Genomic DNA, 21,448 nt, shown 5'->3' with positions numbered 1-21,448 from the left:
CTTGACACTCTACTATCCCGCAAACCTTACCTGCTTCTGTAACCCACAAAGGCTTTGATGTGTAAATCCACTGGGACATCTTTGGGAGGAGTAAGGGGAACCTGAATGCGACCAGAGAGGTTCTGGAGACTGGGATGAACCACATGGCTCTCGCCTTCAAATATCCCTTCAGCAAAGATCAGCACGGCTCGGATAATTGTGTCTTAGGAAAGGGGAGAAAGTGGTTTATTAATTAATAGTTCTCCACTGGCGAGGGGGGAGGGATAGCTCGGTGGTTTGAGCATTGGCCTACTAAACCCAGGGTTGTGAGTTCAATCCTTGAGGGGGCCACTTAGGGATCGGGGCAAAAATTGGGGAACGGTCCTGCTTCAAGCAGGGGGTTGGACTAGATGACCTCCTGAGGTCCCTTCCAACCCTAACCTTCTATGAAAGAAGTAACTCTGCATCACTTTCAAAATTAAGTAGGGGAGGGTTTTCTGGGAGAAGATATTGGATTACAGACATTTAGCCTCCATGCCAAGACCCAGATCCAGCAGCTGCTGCATGCTCAGTTTCAGGTTGGCACACACTGCATGGTTCTCTAGCCACTCCTACCGGTGGCAAGAGGAAGGCAACAGGGATCAGCAAGACCAATTTACTTCACTTCACGTATCAATTGCATGGAAGAAGGAACAAGCAGTAAGGAGCTAACAAGACTTTTGTATACCATGGGGTCACAGAAGAACCTATTCAGATTGATGGAACATTGGTTGATTCAAAACTCTGTGAAAGGAAGGCATTCAGGCAAAAGAAATGGAGGATGACAGACCAACTAGGGGACAGGCAAACCACTGGCTAAATGCACCAAAACATTTGCGTGTGAGATTACAGGAAACCACCATCATCAGCTGCAAATTATTTCTCACCATTAGATGTGGAAATACACAACTCGACGTGGGCAGCTTGACTGTCAGAGCCCAGGTTCACTGAGAGGGCTGTCTGCAGCTGGGTGTTAGCTGGAATCACTCCCCTCTGCCCATCAGCTTCGTTCACCTGAGCGCTCAGTTCAGCCTGCTGCAAAACACACACTTCCAGCTCAGCACCACAAGAGCAAGGTTTTCATTAAAGCAGTTCTGAAGATACATCCAAGAGCCCTCCACCATGGGAAGGGATCTATTACAGCAGCCTTCATATATTTTAAACATCTGTGAAGAATGTTTTCATTAGGCTTTTCCTCAAAACTCTCTTGGCTGACTCTGACTGGTACAATGCCTCGTTGACAACTGCGCTTCTCTTTAGAAAAGCATGAGAGGGGTTGCTTGGGACAACCCTGAACTTTAAGCACATCCTTAAGTCCCATGGGACATCAGCACATACTTCATCAGCACATACTTAAGTGCATTGCTGAATCCAGGCCTTAACTATTACACCTACAGCATGGATCTACTCTTCCTTCTGCCTGTTCTCAAAGCTCAACATAACTCTGTCCTTTGCTACGTAGCCCCCATTTGTCATGGTTGCCCTGATCCCCTGAACTCTGCCCATGTTCCCAACCACAGCCATTTGTCAGATTCCCACCCAATCACCTCTGTGCCCTCTTCTCACCCATGCATCACCAAAAATGAAGGTTCTGCAGTCAGAACTTAAGTTAATCATTCAAGTACACGAGCCAGAATAGAATCCAGCTCCCCCTCCATTAGCTCTGCAGAGCCAATGCATTCAGTAGACTGAAAAAGTAGGGAAAACATTAGGTATTAAAGTAAGAAGAGCTGGCGCTGAATACACACAAGGAGCAGGCCTCTTGCATAAGATGTCTCTATTTTACATTGTCACTGCACTCTCGTTCTTCTATCAGCCTGTGGGTCTGGGGGAGAGACCAGAATCGGGCCCTGCATCTTGTTTTGAGAAGTACCTTTGAGTTTTCCTCATAGTTTCGTAATTCCAGCAGCAGATTTTGTTTCTTTTGACTAAGCTCCCGAATCAGATCCTGTTCCACACTGGTATCCATCAAGTTTCCTTTCATCTCCTGGCTTCCTGGCAGGTAGCCACGTACTGCACAAAAGCAAAGCCCAGAGCATTTCAAGCATGTCTTCAGCAGCAATCTCTAGACTTCTGCTTCTGCGGCATGAATCACTAACAGATTGACTGTAGAAATAATATCAGATCAGCCCCTCAGATGGCATAAATGGGTGTAGCTCCACTGAAGTAAATGGAGTTATGCTGATTTACACCACCTGAGGACATAACCCACTATACTTACCATGACAACATGGCTGGACATTTAAAGGAACACTGATGACTTCTAGTGCTTTTGGAGACTTCCATGAAAGTGTCTCCTGCCTCCCTAAAGCTGACCCTCACTGATCAGAATGAGTGGCAGAACAATGTAGATCTCTCTTTTTGAACTCTTTTAGTTTATTTTATAGTTAGTTTAGTTTAGGTGAGTCTTACATTACATTACATCCTGACCAAGCTTTCGTCTGGGAATTTTACAGGGGCCAAGTGTTCTTCTTATTGTCTTGGTATGAATGCAACTCACCATTTCCATCTATTTTAGCTAGCCAACCCTCCTAACCTATCTCTTATTTTTTGTTCAGGGAGACTTAGCTTCAGTCCTAAGATTTGTTTCATAATGGTCAGGATGAACAGAGGGTTGGGTCCAGCTGGGTAGGATCCAGGGAGAGTCCCTGCACCCAAGAATCTGGGTGGGGATACTGAGGCAGGAGAGTTCAAGTCGAAAGCTAGGTACCATAGAACTGCTTGCAAAGGCCTTTCATTTTACAACAGGTCTGTTCCCTGTAATTTCTGTTAGTTCTGTTTGTAAGAGAAGATGAAATCTATGGCGGAAAAACCAACACTCCTTCTGAATGTCTGGCCTGACTGTACAGCGCCAAGAAAAAGGTATGGGGAAGCTGAAAATCTCTATGTGGTTCTGAGTCTAAAGGCACACCACCCCAATGGAGAGAGAGAAACACACACACACACACTTATTTCCTTTGTGGTCAACAATTTAATTCAGATGAAGGAGGGAGGGAGAGAGGGAACACTGAAAGACAGAAGAACAATGGCCATGATCGTGCAACTGGCTCACACGTCTGGATCTTGTGCCCATGCAGAGCCTCAATGACTTGCATGAAACCCTGTGAAGGTGTAAGTTTCTGCGCATATGCACCTGATTGCAGGATTATCATCATTTAGTATCTGTAATACAGTAGTGCCAAGAGGCGCCAATGAAAATAAAGGATCCTACATTGCCATGTTCTGCATATATATATACACATGCAGCAAAAGACAGCAGCCCATGTCTCAAAGAGCAGGATCAAGGCCATTGATGTTAACATATAGGGCTTATTTAAGATGAGTTGCCTTATTAATATGGCCCTATTCATTGGTTCTTTACTCCCCTGCAATAAAGGCTTACAGGCCCAAACATAAGCAGGGGGTTCTCCTGATAACTATGATAAAAGCACGCAGGAGTACGCATAAAGAGTGGTATGCTATGCTACTTTCTTTAATATGTTTGGACTTGTGTTCGAAATAGGTTGTGCCAGGTTCATGTGTTACTGCTGAGCGGGTTTCAGATGGTTAAGACAGTCACCTGTGAGCCTTTCCTTTGACCCCCATGCTTATCTGTATATTAAGTTTGAGCAAACTTATTTAAATAGTTTGAATAAAAAATACGTCCCATCTCAACTAAGTTTCACTTCCTTAGTATCTGACGATATAAGTTTACAAGATCTCCAGTCAACCACCCTGTCTTCCACGAAACACAAGGTTGTTATTTCCTAAATTGCTAGTTAAAAAACCAAGCAAGAACGTATATATTTTCAAAAAATAAACCTCTTTCAGATCTTCTTTATTTGTCATGAAGAAGCTGAAGAGATCCCGCACATATTTATTTTTTCCCCTCACCATTCAATTTGAACAGCATGGCTTGAAGTATCCCTGCATGTGTGGAGTACAATTCTGCTTCACTTTTACTGGAAGATCACTTCTGGTAAGCAACTGAACTTTGTAGGCCCACAGGTCATCGTATAGAAAACAGATCTGATTGTTTATCATCCAGGAGGTAGTATTCAAAATCTTGCTTGCGGAAAGCTTGACCCTTCTATTCCCTGGATTTTGCAAAGGATGATGACAGATTTGGCAGGCAAAAATACATGCGAACTCAAAAGGCATTTAGCAGGTATTAGAGTAGCAGCCGTGTTAGTCTGTATTCGCAAAAAGAAAAGGAGGACTTGTGGCACCTTCGAGACTAACCAATTTATTTGAGCATAAGCTTTCGTGAGCTACAGCTCACTTCATCAGATGCAACTCACAAAACTGTATGCAGCTGTAGCTCACGAAAGCTTATGCTCAGATAAATTGGTTAGTCTCGATGGTGCCACAAGTCCTCCTTTTTTTTTAGCAGGTATTGTAACAATAGAATGTATTGGCAGTAATGCCTTGTGGGTAGTGCTCTTGGCATTTCTGCTTAGCTTAAACTAATACACTGATGCTGCCAAGGGTTTTTCATACTCTTACCTTCACCATCAACTGAACAGCAGATTAACTGGGTATTACCATCCATTCTGTAATCCCCCTCTACCACTCCTGCAATTGAGGAAGCAAAGTTGTCCTTAAAGATGACCTCCCCCGTTCGGTCACTGCGCGCGTCAACCTGGAATACAGAACATGCTCAAGACACAGGATGGAAATGAAAGCTAACCTCACTGCCTAAATTATGCAGCACTCTGGGACGTGAACTGAGGAACCCTGCTGCACTTATGGAACTGCAGGTGAACTTGCAGCTCTGCTGATCAGAAAAAGAAAACATCAACAAAAATGAACTAGCAACGAAATGACAGGTCCAGACACACATGTAAAAATGAGCCGCTCCTCGGAGAGGCTTTCCCCAGAGAAAAGTAAAAAGAAGACAAAGGAAGAGGGGAATTGCAAGCCTGTACTCTCAAGGTGATGCATACTATTGAAGCAGCAATGACTGGACAAACTGTAAGTAACCTTAAGGCAGCATTTACAGTCTCCAGCCTTATTCATAGTCTTTGTCTGATGAAATGTGTTACTTTTATGCACAAATATGACCTTTAATGATCATTCCCTGGGGGGATTTTTCAGTTCTGTATAGCTTTGCTCTTCCAAGGGACAGGACACAGCAATGTTCTTCTAGGAGCGGGAGACTTTCAAATCAATGACCAGTGAGGATACTGTAAATGAAAGACTAGACAAAGCAGGAATAAGTGTGCTGAGGTTTCCTACACAACAATGTTGTATCAAGTCTAGCAGTCCATTCCAGAGGTTCCAGTGAATCCTGGGGCTCTAGTTTGCTAATCTGAGACGAATGAAATCAAATTCTCCTGAGATAATGAAAGACGATATTGTGAAAGGAGTGTAGATTTACAAGAAAACATTGGCAAATGGTGTCGATGGGAGACCTGGCAGCTAAATCAGCCATTTCTAGCAAGCAACAATGCTAAGGTCAGACTTGACAAAGCCCTGGCTGGGATGATTTAGTTGGGGATTGGTCCTGCTTTGAGCAGGGGGTTGGACTAGATGACCTCCTGAGGTCCCGTCCAACCCTGATATTCTATGAGTCTAAGCAACTGTGTTAAAAGGGAACGGAATTGAGTTTTATAGAATGAGTTTACATATTAATTATATTATCAAATGTATGATGGATTTATTATGGAGTGGGAATAATCCTTCCACAGTTAAGACTGACGCTAACTTCTCTATTATCTGATAAGTTTCCTTCATTTGTCATTTAAGAACATCCAGGAAACACTGGAGAAGGATACTAGGGTGTTCTCAATATACAGAGCTGGAAGTGGAAGTAGCACAACAAAAGAACTAGGCAATCTCCACTCCTATAGAAACAACTTACTATACTGTGGCGATTGATTTGAAAAATATTCAGGGGACAGTTCTTCCTGTAAATGATGGAGTATTTGACAGGGTATTCATAAGCTGAGACAGGCTCACTGTAATATTTCTTCAGAGCTCGGTCTAGTCTTTTGAATAGTTTCTCTGTTCAGCCTTGTACAACTAAACAGCTTTGTCCAATGCAATCTCTTGACTCACAGCTACTCATTTTCTCTCCATTTAAGCTCACCTTCCCATTGGACCATCCAGTGATCAATTCACATACTCCGTCAGAGTTAAGGTCAAATGCATGTATGCTCATTGCATGATTTTTAGACTGGGGAAAAAACAAAGAACAAATGCATGAAGCTATTGCTATTGGTACTGGAGTTCGTATCTACACAGATTACATACAGGAGTAACAAGATGTCTCCTAACAGAGTGTCAGGGCACCCTACCTATGTCATGTACCTCTGAAATCGGAGCAGCTGCATTAGAGATACAGGCCAATGTTCTCCAAAGATGTAATCTTTCGCTCCAATATGTTTCCATCCAAGAAGATGATCAATGCCTACCTCCTCCCACAAAAACAGTGGACAATACAAGAGCCTGATTCTCCGAGACAAGAGTTACAGTCCCAGAGTTCTTATAAATCTTGTTTGCAGTTGGGAAATACCCTTAGCACAAAGAAAATCATTTCCACATGAATTTTTAATATCGTAACTGTTCCAGTCAGTGGCAATAAGAAAATTTAAACTGAGTATCCGGAAAGGATCTTCCTAGCAGCAAGATCTATTAGGCTGTGGAACAGTCCCTCAGTGAAACTTGGGAAAGCCCCATTACTTCAGACATTTAAAATTACACTGGCTAGAGCACTTGGAAACATACTGTGCAGGGAACAATCCTGTGCTGATCTCTGGGAAATGGACTAGATGAGCTAATAGGTATTTCCACCTGTCCATTGTCATTGAGTTTGCTGTATTCTTGTTAAAACACATTTCATTTTGTCAAATCAACAGCAGACCAAACAGAAATAGGAGACCAACCTGTGTTCAGAGAAATCTTGGGAACAGCAGCATTCTGTTAGCTGGCCTTTCCCAAAGCCTTATCTTTGGCATTGTAACCAATACACAAATCATACTGATGCTATTATGTGAGACTTCTGACCTCCTTTGTGAGCAGAAGAGAAATACAAACATGCTCACTTCCTGATCACCAGCACACCTGCCAGCCGCACTGATGTAGTTATAGAAAATGATGCAAGTCCCTCACGAATGCCATGTAAAATAACTGTACCTCCGAAATATTTGTCAACAGTATCTCCACTGAATGAATCCAGTATGAACAAGGAACTCAAAATCCCCCACATGGTTGCAGGGCAGAAGTTAACTGATGTGCTATTAATTTTGTATAGTGACATTTTATACCTATAAAATAAACCAGTTCCATAATACACATAGGCTGAGATTTCCAAAACCAAGAGATTTGGACACCCAATTCCCATTAAAATTAACAGGAACCGGGCACCCAAATCTGCAAGTTGGCTTTGAAAATCTCAGCCATAACGTTCCAATTTCTTCCTTCAGAACGTATTTGATTGTACTAACTTTAATCCTCCAGTAGCGGGCTGTCTTCTCATAAACTCCTACTGTACCATTAGATAGAGCATAGCCAAATCGACTGCCATACATGGGGCTAAGTGCAGTGATGGTCTGAAAAAAGAATATGTAAGAGTTAGAACGCATCTCTACTTCTAGAGTTTAAAGTAACTGATAATAGAATGCACGCAATTTCTGTACTAAATTAGCTGTTTTACACATTAATTAATTGGGGATAACTTTCCTTCTTAAAGAACATTACTACAGTAGGTATACCAAAGATCAGTTTAAAATCACTATGGGCTCATCCTTCTTACTAAGATTCTTTGGCAAAAGTTTTGTACCAGTGAGAAAACGCCTGTGGTCACTGGTGTTTATAACATGGTGTTATTTAGACCCGCTCTGGTTAGACAAAACTCTCTTTAAAACACAAATGGCTGTGGGTGCCTAGTCTAAACTAATAGCACAATGTTACTAACACTGATGGAACTGGCCAGGTGCTACCAACAGTGGGAAACGTTTGCCACAAATCTCCAGGCCTAAATCAATGAGATAAAACAAAGGTCTGTTTCCAGGATCGAGCTCTTGTAGGGGAAGGAACACTGGTGAACATCTATGGCATTACAGAAATAATAAAACACTAACAAACATAAATGGCAGAACCAGGGAAGTACCTACAAGACCATAACTCTACCGTAACTCAATTTTTTTTTTCCTTCCTAGGTGCACCACATAAAAGTTAGCTATTAGAGTAGCCCCTCAACATGAATATGAGAAGTGTTCTGATGCCAAATCAGAGTTACAGACGCATCATTTCCAAGGCCACAAGGGACTATTGTGATTATCTAGTCTAACCTCTTGCATAACACCAGCCACAGGACTTCCCTGAATTAATTCCTGTTTGATCTACAGCATGTCTTTTAGAAAGACCTCCAGTCTTGATTTAAAAATTGCCAGTGATGGAGAATCCATCACAATCCTTGGTAAGTTGTTCCAATGGTTCATTACCCTCACTGTTAAATATCTGCACCTTCATATTCAAGTCTGAATTTGCCTAGCTTCATCTTCCAGCCATTTCGTCTTCTATAAGTTTGTCTGCTAGATTGAAGAACCTTCTATTATCAAAATTTCTGTTCTCAATGTAGGTACTTATATACTAATCAAGTCACCTCTTAACCTTCTCTTTGATAAGCTTAATAGATTGAGCTCTTTGAGTCTACCACTATAAGGCATGGTTTCTAATCCTTTAGTCATTTATGTGGATCCCCTTTGAACCTTTTCCAAGTTATCAACATCCCTCTTAAATTGTGGACACTGGAACTGGACACAGTATTACAGTACTAGTCATCTCAGTCCAAAAACAAGAGGTAATAAAACCCATCTACTCCTACTCCATATACTCATTTACACATCAAAGGATCACATTAGCCCTTTTGGTACAGCATCACTAAAAGGTTACGTATTGGTTTGTTACAGACTACAAACAATATTTCAAAAAATAGAACACTGCAGTCTTTTAAAATGAGTACACTATATAAAAGCCATCATCCAAACATGTTGCACGGAATTTATCTTCCTCCAAGGAAGAGTCTGTGAGTTATTGAGCGTCCCTTTAATTTAGAACTATAAGATAAGAACAAGCTTCTTAAGGAATCTGTAAGCATGGCTTTAAAACAAGTAGGTTAAGAAATACATCATGTATGAGCACAACTTCCCCTTTAACTATAAATCAGGATATTACTCCAGAACATAATTTGCAGTAAATACCTAATGCAGACTTCAGGTATTGACCAGCTGTAGGCATTTTAACAGATATTCTCTGCTGAATGCTACACAGCTTTGCTAGCTAAATCATGGTCTTGCATCTTGCTGCACTGGGAAGTGCTGAAAACAGCAAATCTAGCAGCCATACCGAACTGTTTCAGAAGCACAAATGGCATAAAATATTCCAGGCCAGGGTATCCTGTTAAATTCTAATTCTAGCCACCCTCGTCTAACAAAACTGCACTTCTTTAGCTTTAATAGCTCTTTCATAAGTGGTTTAGTAGCTAAGCCTTTTATCCCTAACTCCAGCAGCAAGTTTCCTCCCACAATACAGTTCTCCTCAGATTTTCGAGGAGGGAAGTCTCTAAGGTGTCCTTCCCACTCCACTGCAAGCGTAGAAGTGGCATAATTAAGAATATTCCTAAATTCAACCACAAGGTGCTTTCCCCCCCCCCAGAAGTAATTCATCCCTAATAGTGGGGATCCTCTCTCTGCCACTAAACTGACGAGTGACAACCCCGCACCTTTTTACTTTCTACCCATACACATTCCCTCCCTAAAAGCCTTCCTGTCCCACAACTGTAATTTACGCCCTGTCTAGGCTACAGGTGCAGTCGTGGTTTTTAACTGGTGCATGTCACTCTTATCTGACCTGGTTACAACAAACAACTTTCAGTTATGTCCATACAGCGTGATTTTCTTTTTAACGTAACCTTGCTTCCTCTGTATTTGTGCATCCACAAACTGCTTACTCATGTTTCTGTCAATGCACTCGAGAAAAATCTTGCACCACTAATCTGAGACAATACCAACATAAAATACTGAGGTTGTCTTATTAACTACCGAACTTCCTGCCCAAGAGCTACACGCACTGACTTCTTAGCCATGCTCTGACCCTGCCTATCCTACGATTTTTGGGGCAAATATTGTAACCGAATGAGCTCTCTTGTTTACAGCTTCTGACTGAGGGCCTGATCCATAGCCAATTGACCTCAATGGGATCATTCCAGTGACTTCAGTGTGCTTGGATGGGGCCCTAATTTTCTGACAAACAACATTTTCTTTTTAAAACCTGGCAGACTATCTGTAAAACAGCACAGCAAAAATCACAATCCAGATGGTTTAAATCCATTATTAAATTGTAACTTTTTAAAGTGCTCATAAAATAGGAAAGATTAATTAACTCAACTGGTCATCATAGTAAATCTAAGCCACTGTAGATTGGTGGGCAATATTTTGTACCCCATCTGAGCATACAATAAACACTGCTTAGAAATAATTTACCTCTGTTTCTGACATTTCTGCCACAATCTCATCTTCTTTAAAAACCCTGATGTCAAAATCCTCAGACCCAACAAGAAGCTAAAAAGAAAGATATAATCTTAAAACAGTTTATTTAACTCACAGTAACAAAAACAAAGACACAAGAATTTAGAGGCAAGCAGAAAGTTTTTACTGAGCAAACAAATACGCTAGGCCCAGTCTTCAAGAGTTTTTAATGGTGATATGAAAAGTTTGTAAAGTGCTTTGGGACCAAAAGGTGCCATAGACTCTCTTTTTGTTCAAGCACTATTTCCACCTATTTTGGCAGTGTAAACTCTAAGAACACATACTAAAATACCTAAGGCAAGGATGAGGGAAAGCACTCTACTACTGCCAGGATATATTCTTGTCTCACTGTCCACAACTCAGTACTAGCATTCATAATTGTAGTTACATACATAAGAAAAATTATATCCTCTGTATTGGGGTAGGGAATCTGCAGCTCAGTTGCAACTCTCTAAGAGCCATGTGGATTCAAATAGATCATGACCTCCAATGCCAAGCATTAACCATGCTCATACGAGCAGACAGCTGAATGCCATTTCATTTTACAGCACTGATCATCTCATATTCAAAGGCCTCTTGCTCTATACTGACCCAAATCAGCTAATCCGAGGGTCCAGTTCATTGTTGCCCTGCACCTTAGTGCTTTACACCAGTGCAAAAGTGGGTGCAAAATGCTACTGTTCTGATTTAGTGTAAATGATTGCATGATGTGCAGGACAATGTTGACTTGGGCCCTGGTTCTTACTGCTCATGCACTCAGTTTTATCAGTTCCTTTCCTGCACACTACTTGTTGGAACAGGGAGTCTTAAAGAACAAACAAGGCAATGTGGAAAACCATTTTACAAAGATGAGCAAATGTCATCACCTCCAGTTTATAGAAGTTGAGTGACTTGTCCAAGGTCACAATGTGAATCAATGGCAGAGCCAAGAATACAATTCAGTTCTAACCCCCTCTCTGGTGCCCTTCTCACTGGACCTTGCTAGCCTAGAATCATCTCCAGCATTGCTTAATACGTGACTTTACTTGTCCATCAGCCCACTCAGTTCCAGCAAATAAGGTTGTGGTGGGGCAGTGCCCCACCCCCAGGCCAGATTGGGTTACAGCAGGTCAGAGTGGCTGCACAGACAGGCAGCCAATCAGAAAGGGCCTGTGGGGAGCCAATCAGGGCTGAGCAAGAGGTAGCTAATCAGGGCCAGGCTAGGCCCTATATAAAGGCTGCCCAGGCAAGAGACAGGCAGTCTTGCCCAGGCTTTCAGAGGGTGAAGGTCTGTCTCCTGTGTGAGGAGACTAGCACCAGGGACAGCGCAGTACTGGTCAGGCAGGGGGAGCAGAAGGGAACTCCAGCCTGGTACCTGCTAGGCTGCAGGCCCTGAGGAAAGGGCCTAGCTGGTGCAAAGGGGCTGAAGGGGGAATGGCCCAGGGAGAGAGATGGACAAAGGGAGAGAAGGAGGGCGGGCAGGCAGGAAGGCTGCTGCCAAAGGGTCCCTGGGTCGGGACCCAGAGTAGAGGGTGGGCCTGTGTCCCCCTGCTTGCACTTACACCTGGATGTTAGGCTTGGCCATCAGGATGGCACCAGACCCCTGCCAAAAGGGGTTAGACTTTGGAGTGTGGTTGGCCATTGTGGCTGGGGTGAAGAGAAGAACTGCTGATAACCCACACCCCTGGAAGTGGGTGAGTGTTCACTGCATCCTCTTCAGGACACTGAAAAGGGAGCAATGTGGGTCCAGATGCCAACAGAGAGTGAGAGATGGATGGGACACCACCAGTGGAGGGCGCTCCACATGGACTGAGCTAATTCCTGGAGGTACCAACAGGAGGCACTGCAGTGGTGAGTCCCACCCCTGTCACAAAGGTGGAGGAAGAGAGGTGTGACTGACACCAATCCTGCAAATAGATTACTTCAGTGAGACCCCTATAGGTGAAGGGTCTGTATATTTGTAAGACTGCGTCATGGGTGAGCAGAAGAAATTCAGATTACATCTGTGGTATGCGCATGTCAGTGGTACAAGTCCTTAGCCTGTTAAAAATTAGGCTTTTCCCAGGCAATAAAAAGGGAGGGGGAAGTGATCAAGTTTCTAAAAAACACTGTTTCTATCTCTTATTGATCTTTGAATTTTATAATGAAGTTTGCACACTGATATAGTAGCCTAATAGGCACAGGGGTCCACACCCACACACTGTAAATGCACCATCTGGGCATAACGGTTTTCCCTGCCCTTCCCTTATGTAGTCTCAATAGCAAGAAGCTTGTTAAAATTATTTTCAGTCTTACACCAATGCAGTGGGTAACAGTTAATCATTGTGTCATTATTGAAAAGATGCACTGTGATTGGATTTGAGAATGGATAAATCAAAAACAAGTCCAACCATAAATGAGATTATTTGTAATACAATTTTACAATTGTCCACTATAATGAATAACATGGTTTCTAACGAACTGTTTCTTTTCCATTTAAACTAATCTAAATCAGTCAATAGGGGGTCCAGCAAGCTGGCTGCTTTAAGTATTTTTTACATATATTTAATTTTATCTGAGAGAAAATACACTGTAAAATGCAAAGAACCGCTTCAGAATTATCATTAGTGATCAACACAGCCAAAGCAAGGCTCCAAATCCTACAAAGACTTATGTTCATGCTTAACTTTACTCACTGTAACTAGTTGCAGTGAAGTCACAGTATAGTTTAATATGTGCATAAGTGTTTGCAGGATCAGGGCCTAAGAAAGGACTATAGCTCCAAGCAGTTAAATCTAACCAGCAACATAAAGGAGTCAAATATGATGATTCAGTTATTTTCTTTCAACATAGATTCACTGCAGGACAATACTACAGAAGAACCATCCACAACAAACCAACCTCTTTTTTCCCATCACCATCGAAATCACACAATGCTAATGAACGAACATTGTCCCCAGTAACCTAAAATTAAAAGAAAGGAGTCATCAATACTTATGCTAGTTTAGCCTATGACAACTACATTTATGTTCTGAGTTGCCAAGAGAACAAAGACTATTAGAATATCGTTGGTTCAGGCTCAAATTGTTGTATATACTGAGTAAATTACAAATACACATAGCTTATCATTAGATCAAATCTTTCTTAATTTAAGATTAATCACAAATCAATTTAATATTGATTTTTATTAAACATAATTTTGATCAAAAATACTCTTGTAGCAATGTCAAAAAGACTGTATCTTTACCGTCCAAAAAAGATCATTTCCTTCATGATCAAAGCCCTGCAGAGCACAGTTTCCACCAATAATAGCAAGAGGAGAGGAAATATCTCCTAGTGTTCCAAGCACTATCGCATTAGCTCCATCGGTAATCTGCAGAAAAACATTAAACATAGCAAAGATTCAGATACACCTATGCATACTGTACATGCATCAGAGAAAGCATCCAGCATTACATTAACCAATACTGTATGGAATAACTCAGAAGTTATTCATCATTTACTTTAAACTATTTGTAGCCTAAAAGGTTGAAGCAGTAACCAGAAATTAAACAAAGTAGAGATAACCAACTTCAAACATAAACAGCAAAATGTATGCTGTATTTAATTGTACATGATGATGGTTGTATGTATGTCACATCTACGGTTTATGATAAAAATGCAACTTTTAGGGTTTTTCATAATGTCACATTCTTTACAACCTACTGAGCATGTACTCTTCCAAAATTGGCTCTATTTATGTCCACTGTAGTGGAGTAAGAGAAAGCAACCTGAACTGTTACATTTTTAGTATCTCTTGTTTTATCGTACCCAGAACAGTGTTACCTGTGAAGTGCTTAGCGAAGACCTGCTCATTGCCCCAAAGAATTTATAAACTAAAGTCCCAATCTGACCATGAGATCTGTGGAAGTGTTCCCCCAGGCATGTGCAAAGGCCTGTAGACTTCAATGGGACTTGCACACGAGCAAACCCTTTCATTCCTAGCATGTGACTGTGGCATGGAGGCCATAGGAGGCCCTGATCTTGTAATCAAATCTCCATGGGTTGACCCCTGTGGCCATACAGATTCAAGTGCAGGATTGGGGCCTAACTATAACATGAGACAAGTGAGAGTAACAATGGGGAGAGGTTACAGTACTAAGATAGGTCAACCCAGTTACTCACATTGGTTAGGATGAAGTTTACAATAAGGTCAGTCTGCAATTACTCAGGCTGGTCATTAACCTTCTATGTACAAACTCCTTTCCCCACCCGCACACCTGGTTAGCTTTTTTAATAATTTTTATTACCCTGTTTCTAGTTTAAAAAGAGAGAAAATGGTGAAATATTTAATGAACTAGTTTTAGCTATTTAACCAAAAAATAAAGAATAGTTTGCCCAGAATAATGTAATGTGTTAAATTTTTCCTACAAAATTTGTGAATCAATGACAAACCCATGGCTTTTCCAAAATACTGTTCCAAGCAGACTTAGGATATCGGATTGGAATATATAATTCTATTCTAATTTTTTTTCAGCTCTGAATATTTTCAAAGGCTTTTAAGTTTTGACTTGCAACTAGTATAGCATATTAAAAAAAACTCACTCACTGACAATGTCACATTAGCATTATATTGTCCTCTTAAAAATATAATACTGATTTTCAAAACATGCAAGTCCTCTGCCCAGAAAGTCCTGAATCTAATTATATCACTGATCTGCAAAAAGAAAAGCACAGCAATCAAATAAATAAACTTAGAATTTATGACTCCTAAACTTCTTTATAAGAAAGAAAGATGAAGACTAAGAGTGAAATTAACTTGCCTCTCTATAAAACAAATCCGAGTTGTTGTACACATCGTAAGCCAACAAATTAGTCTGTGTTCCAACTAGAAGACAATCATAGCCAAGCTGGGGATTCAGCACTCCGGCTGTCAGGCAGCTGACCCCCTGGTTAATGTTGAGAAGAGAAATATCAGAATCCTGGCTGCTTTGCATCATACGATTTGCACTTACATGCTGGCCACGGGCATGAGGATTATGAATAAAAACCTGTAAAAAAAAAAACAAAAGGTACATTTCAAAGATTGTCCTAAATCCTGCTAGCCACCACATATATTCAGAAGCAGTAAGAGTTACAGTCTTGGTATTCAGGCACAGGTTCTGGAATCTAACAAAGATAGATGGACACATTACGATTTTTATTTTTTTGCTGTCACTGTTTCTTACACCCCCTTTAGGTACCTTCTACGCTACATAACCAGCAATTTCCAAAGTTTGTTACAAGCACAATTGTGCCAGCTTTGCAGAGGAGTAATGTTAAAACCATTTTGAAAACTGAGACTGACGAGTACTAAGAATGTGGTATGCAGTGTAGATGTAGTCATGTTGGTCCCAGAATATTAGAGAGACAAGATGGGTGAGGTAATATCTTTTACTGGACCAACTTCTGTTGGTGAGAGAGAGGGGCTTTCGAGCCACACAGAATTCTTCTTCTTCACATCTGAAGAGTTCTGTGTGGCTCAAATGCCTGTTTCTCTCTCCAACAGAAGTTGGTCCAATAAAAGATTTTACCTCACCTATCTTGTCTCTCTAGTATTTAGAATGATTATTTTTAAAATATTAAGAAAATTATGCCCTGTCTCTCCTGGTAATGTTATTAGCAAAAACAGGGCTATTATAGGTTTCAGAGTAGCAGCCATGTTAGTCTGTCTTCGCAAAAAGAAAAGGAGGGCTTGTGGCACCTTAGAGACTAACCAATTTATTATAGTAATTTATGCACTCTATGCAAGTAGCGCAATATCACATGAGATTGGAAAATCGTTAGCCTCCTTTTTCTGTACTTATCTTCAAGGTTAAATGCTTTAATAGTATAATTAATCCAAGCCCAATTAACACAAATGCCTAGAAGCAGTGTTTACCCCCACCGTTTCTTGTGTTAAAACCCAAATAAAGTTTTATGCCACAATCCTGCAATTGGATCTATACAGCCAAAGAAAGCACTGTCTGTGTCAAGACCCACTGTAATCCAGGGCCCTCTGCATGTGCAAAAGGGTTCACTCAAGCAGATCTGATTCAGGGCCTGGAACCTTGGTTTGCAAATGGAACTGGTGGATTTAAAAGTAGAACTGTGAAGACAAAGGTATTCTCCTCCTACTCGCACAGTAGAATGCATTTGCTACAGTTTTTTAATATACATACCAATCCCCATCTCCTTCAAAAGGGAAGGAAAAAAATTGTTTGCAGCCAATCACTCTGTTTGTGTGTTATATTCCTTTCCCCTACCCTTTTTGTAAATAGACCCTTCTCTATTTAGATTGCAAGGCCTTTCGGGAAGGGACAGTCTACTATTTTGTCTATACAGTGCATAATATAATGGGTCCCTGTTCTTGATTGGTCCCTAGTCATTCCCGTAATACAAATAAATAATACTAAAAGAGCTTGGGAACTACAGGGGTGAATCATGTGCAAATTGCAGCAGCCTAAGTGCAACATTTCTATGCTTTTGTAGGTTTATGTTTCAGCCTATGTTTTATTCTAACAATTGTGTTAAACTTCCTTTGTTGGGTTTAGAACTGTTGTGGAGCTTGCACTTAATAAAGTTTTCCAGTGTTGCAAAGTAGTCATCTGATTTACAGCAAACATGCATTTCCTTTAACACTGCAACATCTCCAGAGTTAAGTCAGTGAGGATGCTAATTTCCATTACAGTAACTGAGAACCGTATAACAAAACACACAACTTGAAAAATACAGTTGCCCACTTAACAACAAACTTAGAAACTTTTTTTGAGTGGGGTAGGGACTTAAGTCATTCATTTTTTTTTTTTTTTTTTTTTTGCAGAATTTAACCTTTCATTTAAAAAAATTAAGTTTCCAGTGTTGTCTTTCTATGTTTGCAGATAGCTTCAGTGCCTCTGCTGCTGATCATGGCTTTCCCCCAGCAGCAGCACAATGAAATTAACAAGACTCTAGTCCTTTGCAGGGCCCTTAAGAATCCTGTGGGCATCAGTGACCATTTCATTCTGCAGCTGCTATTTCAAAAAAGCAAGGAGCCCTGACACAGATGCTGGAGGAAGTTACAGAAAATCAGGACCCAAAAAACTTGATATAAGCAACTGAAGGTCTGCTTTTAGCCATACCAGAACTGAAAAAAAAAAGCTTCACTGATTTAAATGTACATATCTTATGACTTTTTAAAATACAAAAAAGAAACATCAGAAGCAATCAAAACATTGAATAATTATGGGGTAAACAAACAAGTTAAAATGTGAGAAACAGTCACATGACCTTCCAGAATCTGAAGTCTAATATCACAACATACATGAGCGCAAATCTTTAAAATATCGCTAAGGTGCCAAATGAACTGAAGTGATGTATTTCAGAGCAGCAGCCGTGTTAGTCTGTATTCGCAAAAAGAAAAGGAAGACTTGTGGCACCTTAGACTAACCAATTTATCTGAGCATAAGCCTTTGTGAGCTACAGCTCACTTCATCGGATGCATTAATTTAACTGTTTTATGGCCTGATCCTGCTATGTGCTAAACATATTCCATTGGGTGCTGAGCACCCTCAATTCAGGCAATGGGAGTTGCAGGTATTAAGCACATTGCAGAATCATGCTCTTGGGGGGGGGGGGGGAAGAAGGTCAACACTAGCCTTTAAACACACAACCCAATTTCCTCACTGTTGCAGCTCGACTGGTGGCAGCAATGGTTGGGAGAGCTAGTGCAGACCAACCACTTGTGTTTTAACCAGTGTTTCATCTAATGCTGCAGATGATACGATGGTTAAACACCAGCAGAATGCAACAGTGGGAAATTTTAGATCAATAATTCTAGTGTAGACATGCCTACTCTAGGGCTGCAGTGTTGCCAAGATACAAGAGCCAAAAATATTAATGGTAAATAAGAGCTTCTGGCTATCAGCCTGTATAATACTGCACAGGCTGCTAAAAGAGGGGGGTTTTGAGGATATTTATTTCATGGTTTCACATTTTCATTTTCTAAGAATGAACCAATTTTCAGCAATCAGAAGGTATCATAAAATCAACCACAGCAGACAGCAAATTTTTCCAGGCCCAATCCTGCTCCCACTGAAGTCAATGCCAAAATTCTCATTGGCTTCACTGATTGCAGGATCAGCTCTCTGGTCCTCATCCTTTAAAGCAGTGTTTCCCAACCTTGGGATGCAGCTTGTGCAGGGAAAGTCCCTAGTGGGCCCGGCCCATTTGTTTACCTGCCATGTCCGCAGGTTTGGCTGATCCCAGCTCCCACTGGCCGCTGTTCACTGTGCCCAGAGCTGGGATCAGCCAAACCTGCGGACATGGCACATAAACAAAGCAGCCAGGCCCGCCAGGGGCTTTCCCTGTAAAAGTGGTGTCCCAAGTTTGGGAAACACTGCTTTAAAGGGATGAGAAAAGGAAAGAGTTGTCATGTATTTTGCTGAGCTGGCTTAGGCAACACCAGACCCATCCACTACAAGCTCCACAGTACAAGCTGTGAAAGCAGCATCTCATCCTTCTTTCTGTAAAAGAAAGGCAGCCAAAGCCACTACGGACACCTCAGGGAGGAGAAAAAAGGAGGCTCGTAAGAATCATGTGCATGGAAAAACAAGGCTTTTAGCTGACACTAAAACCCTGGCAGACATGAGCCAAAAATTGTTTTCAGATTAGGTGTTTTCATTTCTTCTTGTAGGAGCATTGTTCAATTAGGGTTTTCCTCCCCTGGAAGTTACTGTGTATGACAAACAATGAAGAGTCATTTCACAGCGAAGGGTTGCGAGGGAAGGTGTGGCAGCTGACCTCATATTTGTTGCTGTTGGCATGGAAAGAAATGGGTTTGTATTTGTTGCTCTGACCAGTACAAGCTTTGCAAGGTTTACTGTGGATATGAATTAATGGTCTGATTTTCACAGGTCGTGAATACCCACAGATCCCACTGAAGTCACCAGATGCCAGGGGAGCGGGGAGACTCTGTGCCTAGGGGTGCCTCAGCAAGGCAGTGTCCCTTTGGCAGGGACTGGGGATGTTGGAGTGAGTGGGTAGGGGTCCCCATGTCCATAGGTGTCTCCAGGGTGAGGGATCCCCATAGCAAGGATTAGGGGGAGTCTCTGTGGGGCAGATGTGCCTGTGGGTGCTTCTGTAAGGGGTCCCTGTGGTGGGGAGCAGGGAGGCATCTGAGGGGGGCCCTAGGTCTATGGGTGTCTCTGGCAGGGATTTGGAGCAGTCTCCAGAGTAGGGTCCCCCTGTCTATGGCTGTCTCTATGGAGGGGTCCCTCTGTCCAGGGGTTTCTCCATGGAAGGGACTGGGGGACATGTCAGGGGTGGGTGTCTATGTCTGTGGGTGTCTCCATGGGGATCCCTGTGGCAGGGAGTGAGGGCAGTCTCGGGGGGTCCCCATCTCCATGGGGGTTCCTGTGTCAGGGCTTAGGAGAGTCTCAAGGGAGTCTTCATGGCAAGAAGTGGTGGCAATCTCAAGGGGGACCCCATATGCAGGGAGTGGGACTGTCTCCCTGGGGTTCCTCATGTGCAGTGCTCTCTCCCTGGGGTCCCCATGGCAGACATTGGGGGGCAGTCTTGGGGGGCGGCCATGGGCAGGGAGTGAGGGCAGTCTCAGGGGGTCCCCGGGTGCAGGGCTGTCTCCATGGGAGGTTCCTGTGGTGGGAAGTGGGGGAAGTCTCAGGGCATCCCCATGGGCAGGGCTGTCTCCCTGGGGGTCCCTGTGGCGGGGAGCAGGGGCAGTCTCGGGGGGTGATGGGGAGCAGGGGCAGTCTCGGGGATGGGGCGATGTCCCAGTGGTGGGGAGCAGGGACAGTCTCGGGGGGGGGCAGTCTCGGCGGGAGTTTTCAGGGGGATGCTCCCGTCTCGGGGGGGGGGGGGTGGATGCCCCGGTGGCGGGGAGCGGGGGCAGTCTCCGGGGGCCCGTGGGCGGTTACCTTGCCCGCTTGGGTGGCGCCCGCCAGGCACGGGTGGGTCCCATCGTACTGGCCCAGCGCCACCGTGCGGGGCAGGATCCTGTGGTTGAGCTTCAGGGTGAACACGGGCACCAGCATCGCGGCGGCGGCGCCGGCCTCCGGGCGGGGCAGCAGCCGGGCAACCGCCACTCGGGGCCCGCCGGCCCAGCGCGCCGCGGCCTAGCGCTGCCTCCGCCCCGCTCCGGCGGGGGAGGCGCCGAGTCGACGCCGCAGCGTCAGCCGCGGGGCAGGCCGGGCTGCGGGGGGAGCGGGCGGGAGGCGGATGGGTCAAGGGGGAATTTGGCCGCGGGGGCACTGGCAAGGGAAGCAGGAGGTGGGGCAGGGGGCAGTCGGCAAGGGAAGCGGGGGTGGGGCAGTTGGCAGAGGGGAAGGAGGAGGTGGGGCAGTTGGCAAGGGAAGCGGGGGTGGGGCAGTTGGCAGAGGGGAAGGAGGAGGTGGGGCAGTTGGCAGAGGGGTGGGGCAAGGGGCAGTCGGCAAGGGAAGCGGGGGTGGGGCAGTTGGCAGAGGGGAAGGAGGGGGTGGGGCAGTTGGCAGAGGGGTGGGGCAGGGGGCAGTTGGCAAGGGAAGCAGGAGGTGGGGCAGTTGGCAGAGGGGTGGGGCAAGGGGCAGTCGGCAAGGGAAGCAGGAGGTGGGGCAGTTGGCAGAGGGGAAGGAGGGGGTGGGGCAGTTGGCAGAGGGGTGGGGCAGGGGGCAGTTGGCAAGGGAAGCAGGAGATGGGGCAGTTGGCAGAGGGGTGGGGCAAGGGGCAGTTGGCAAGGGAAGCGGGGGTGGGGCAGTTGGCAAGGGAAGCAGGGGGTGGGGCAGTTGGCAGAGGGGTGGGGCAAGGGGCAGTTGGCAAGGGAAGCAGGAGGTGGGGCAGTTGGCAGAGGGGTGGGGCAAGGGGCAGTTGGCAAGGGAAGCAGGGGGTGGGGCAGTTGGCAGAAGGGTGGGGCAAGGGGCAGTTGGCAGAGGGGAAGCAGGGGGTGGGGCAGTTGGCAGAGGGGAAGGAGGGGGTGGGGCAGTTGGCAGTGG

At 43.9% G+C, this 21,448-nt stretch overlaps 1 protein-coding gene across 1 annotated transcript in view; it reads right to left on the bottom strand.

Moving 5' to 3' along the window:
- Positions 1-20,607, bottom strand: part of BBS2 (Bardet-Biedl syndrome 2) — a 31,285-nt gene extending 10,678 nt beyond the window's left edge. Inside the window, exons 1-11 of the mRNA XM_077831498.1 lie at positions 20,399-20,607; positions 15,290-15,517; positions 13,735-13,860; positions 13,389-13,451; positions 10,485-10,562; positions 7,446-7,550; positions 6,089-6,175; positions 4,504-4,639; positions 1,892-2,031; positions 906-1,053; positions 31-202 (exon numbers count right to left, since the gene is read on the bottom strand). Of these exons, the coding sequence (XP_077687624.1) occupies positions 31-202; positions 906-1,053; positions 1,892-2,031; positions 4,504-4,639; positions 6,089-6,175; positions 7,446-7,550; positions 10,485-10,562; positions 13,389-13,451; positions 13,735-13,860; positions 15,290-15,517; positions 20,399-20,515 (1,400 nt within the window). The 5' untranslated portion in view covers positions 20,516-20,607. The remainder of the gene's footprint in view (positions 1-30; positions 203-905; positions 1,054-1,891; positions 2,032-4,503; positions 4,640-6,088; positions 6,176-7,445; positions 7,551-10,484; positions 10,563-13,388; positions 13,452-13,734; positions 13,861-15,289; positions 15,518-20,398) is intronic.
- Between the last annotated feature and the right edge of the window lie 841 nt (positions 20,608-21,448).

The sequence above is a fragment of the Eretmochelys imbricata genome, chromosome 12 (genome assembly GCF_965152235.1).
Source record: "Eretmochelys imbricata isolate rEreImb1 chromosome 12, rEreImb1.hap1, whole genome shotgun sequence".
Lineage (NCBI taxonomy): Eukaryota > Metazoa > Chordata > Testudines > Cheloniidae > Eretmochelys > Eretmochelys imbricata.
This window is presented reverse-complemented; position numbering and strand designations above follow the sequence as displayed.